General features: G+C 31.4%; 1 protein-coding gene across 1 annotated transcript in view; it reads right to left on the bottom strand.

The window, feature by feature from the left end:
• Window positions 1–2555, bottom strand: part of LOC106765132 (cytochrome P450 71D11-like) — a 13704-nt gene extending 11149 nt beyond the window's left edge. Inside the window, exon 1 of the mRNA XM_014649640.2 lies at window positions 2065–2555. Within this exon, the coding sequence (XP_014505126.2) occupies window positions 2065–2457 (393 nt within the window). The 5' untranslated portion in view covers window positions 2458–2555. The remainder of the gene's footprint in view (window positions 1–2064) is intronic.
• Between the last annotated feature and the right edge of the window lie 1317 nt (window positions 2556–3872).

Genomic DNA, 3872 nt, shown 5'->3' with positions numbered 1-3872 from the left:
ATATATATATATATATATATATGTGTGTGTCTGTGTGACCTGAGCATACAAGCACATTTCCTCTTTTAGACTAAGACCAACCTACACACCTAAAATTAATGTTTTTGAGTATCAAATCTTTCTTAAAAATTTTTATATAAAGAAGATCACGAGAAGAATCAAGAGTAATAGTTGTACATATTATTAAGTTGTCAATATCCTTCTATTCTTGTGTAGTTTAGCTCTTTAAAAAAAAATTATTAATAACAAGTTTTTAGATGAATTTTGTATTGATTTAAATTCTCTAAAAGATCTTCTGAGTCTATACTTGTTTTAAAAACACTATTATTTTTTATAATCAAATATAGTTTAAAATATTTAGTTGTTTAACTTAATAAAAAAAACAATGTTATTTTTGAATAATTAGAAGTAATTTAAAATATTTAATTGTTTAATTCACAGAAGTTAAACATAGTCAATTTATTTTATACTGAAAGTGATTATATTCGTTGTAAAATAGAAACAGTAAAATTTGTTGTATCTTTTTAAAAATATTGAAATCTTTTAAGAGTGGTGAAAAGAGATATAGACGTAATTACCACTACAAAAAACCAACCTTCTCTTTGTTTTATGTTTTCTGGTTTTTTAAAAGCTTTTTAATAATTCTCAAGTCTTTAATACGGTTTGGAAACCATTTAAGGCTTGCAAACAACTTCTAGAACTTGCATATTCTTTCACATCGAACTTACCTATTCTTTCACGTTATTGAAACACTTTTATTATCAATTTGCCAAATAAAATTTATGTATCGACTCACTTTTATATAAAAAAAAGAATTAAATAAAAAAGGTGTAAATAGTATAACAAAATTTTAAAAAATGATAATTATAATAATAATTAAAAAAACAAGAATTAAACAAACTTTGTAATCTGGTAGTTATGGGTCCGTTATGGGAGTGACTAAATAAGCCATGCATAAAAGACAGAGAAACATAAAGGTGAAAATTATAACTGCAATAACACATTTATTAATGTTCTTTAGATGAAGCATGCTGAGAAAAAGAAAGGACACTCACAGTTCAATACTTGAGAAAACAAACATAACATAAAAATATTACAGTAAGAGTTCTTAAAGACTTGATCTGCTGACCAATTATTCATTATTGAAGAACTGAAACACTGATGCATATTCACTTTTCAACAAATATGTGTGGAAATCTTCTTCCTCACTCACCCTTCTTTGCTTCCACTGCTAACTTCCTTACTCTCTTTGCATCACTTCCCTTTAAAAACATCAACAGTGACATTAGATAATGTTTTCTTATAATGTTTAACTTGATTAGATAATATACGTTACCTTTAATTAGTTAAGAGTGAGACTATGATGGTTATGAGATAATATGATTTAGCAAAGAAATATATCTTACCAGCAGTGAGAGGTATCAAGAATATGTCATTCTTTAATCCAACAGTGATTCCAAATTTCTCAGTCATGTCAAAGTCTTCACTTTTGATTCCTTCAGGAAGGTTCCAATCAAAGTGAAACAACAAAACAGCAAGAGTGAGTTCAACATTTAGCAAGCCAAAGGAAATGCCAGGACAGATTCTTCTTCCAGCACCAAAGGGAATGAACTCAAAATGATTCCCTTTAAGATCAATGGAACTGCCAATGAATCTCTCTGGATAAAACCTCTCTGCTTCATTCCAGTACTTTGGGTCTCTCCCAATTGCTCAGGCATTTATCAATATCTTACTTTTCACTGGTATCTCATACCCATCAATCTCACATGTCTCTGCATATTCTCTTGGAGCCAGAAGAACTCCTGGTGGGTGTAACCTTAGGGTTTCTTTCACAACTGATTTCACTCCTGGAGCCAGAAGAACTCATTGTGGTCTTTGGTGCGCTTCTGCCCCAGAGCAGCCCTTGAAATGATGTTATACATTGATGAGGACACTGCTTCAGTGAGGTTGATGGGGGACCCTCCAACATGTGAACTAACAATTTGAACCAGATTGTTGAGTTCTTCTTCTCTGATCGGTTGGAATGAACTGACACGTTTTGGGGACAGAACAGATTTTTCGTACCTTTTTCCAGTAACTTCCGTAAGGTGCAAAAGCAATGTTTGTGTATCCATAAGTAGCTATATCTGCTGCCAGAAGTTGAGGTCTCGATGCAAAGGTTGCATCATGTGTTTTCATGATCTCTTTGGCGTACTCTGCTGAGGAAACAACGATAATGAAGATCTCTCCTAGCTGGAGATGCATCATGGGTCCGTATATTTTGGCTAAGTCTCTTAGTTTTCGGTGTGGTGTGGATGAAACAAGATGGTGCAGGTTTCCTATAACAGGAAGCTTCCATGGTGCAGGGGGTATGTTTAGTGATGATGGCTTGCTTTTTTTGTTGAGGTTTCTCCCTAGTTTGAGTGCCACAATGATGCAGAGGAGAAAGGAAAAGATAAGGAGTATTTCAGAATCCATGGTGAGAAAAAGTTAATGGTAAAAGGTTCTGCAACTCATGATATATATATAAAGATTGATTGGTGGTGGTGAACATGGAGGAGAAGATAAACAGGTGTTGTTCTTTTCCCCATGTTCATAAATGAAGAAACTGATAGGTAGATAAACAGGTGAGAAGATAACTACCATTATTATTCCAATTTAATAACCACTGCATGTTTGATTTCATTAGTTTTGAACACAAGGTATTTTAAAATAATTTAAAGCCATCTTGTTTATCATTTTATAAATGTCACAAGTGATCTGTCATATTCAAAAGGAAAATGACATTTTAACACCATTTTGACACTGTACACGTGTCAAAATGTGATTGGACGATTTCAAATTAAAAAAGTAGAGAGAGAGGTATATTTGGAAGAGAAAAACCAAAGTTTATTTTTTTAATTTGAAATCGTCGAACCACATTTTGACACGTGTACAGTGTTAAAATGATCTAAAAGAAAGTGTTAAAATATCATTTTCCTAATTAAAATATCTAAATGATCTTTGAAAATTTTACATCCACCGATCATATAAAATATATTATATATGAGTCGTATTCTTATCTTATTTATGACCTGCTTTAGTAAGTTGAATTAGCTTCTTATCCAATTTTTGTTTCTAATCAAATATAGAGCTTTGAGCATAATCTAAGAAAGGAAAAATAAATTTTAACAACATTTTTTTAATAATCTTTTGACAACACATATGTGACAGTTTGTGATTGGTCTGTTTTAAATATTTTTTAAACATAAATTTAAATAGACCAATAAAACGATGACATGTGTCCCGTTGTAAAAAAAATTATAAAAAAGTATTGTCAAAATATCATTGTCCTCTAAAAAAAATACATAAATATGGAAAATTATGAAAATTGATAAGTCGTGAAACCTTTATATAATTTCAAATGAGAAAGTTGATTATCTTTCATATGATTTTCGCTTTGACATAGTTGAAAAGTTATTTTTTGACGACTTCAATATAAAAGTCGGCCACCCCCTCACTACTGCAACAGTGAAGTCGACCACCCTAGTTCGGACTGAAATGATAAGCTCAGACAAGTTTTATATAGGTCATCCAGATAAAGTTAAGCTCGATGAGACTCCACAAAGCTTAAACTGATAATGTTGAACTCTACAATAACGTTGTGGAGTTCGGTTTAACGTAATTGAGCTCAAAAAGTTTCATTCCTAACATACAAAAGGGCTTTCAAAAAAAATATTTTTGAGAGTAAAAATGACCGCTCATATATGACACTTTATATTAACACTAAACTTTCAAGTAGTGTTAATAGGATGTGAGCTATTATTTTTACTCTTAAAAAATCTTCTTTCCAAAAGGTCTTTTACCATACGATGTCAAGAATGACACCTTCCAAGTTCAACTATGTCTAGCTG

The sequence above is a fragment of the Vigna radiata genome, chromosome 6, assembly GCF_000741045.1.
Source record: "Vigna radiata var. radiata cultivar VC1973A chromosome 6, Vradiata_ver6, whole genome shotgun sequence".
Taxonomy (NCBI): domain Eukaryota; kingdom Viridiplantae; phylum Streptophyta; class Magnoliopsida; order Fabales; family Fabaceae; genus Vigna; species Vigna radiata.
The sequence above is the reverse complement of the archived record's forward strand: the minus strand, read 5'-3'. Positions and strand labels throughout refer to the sequence as shown.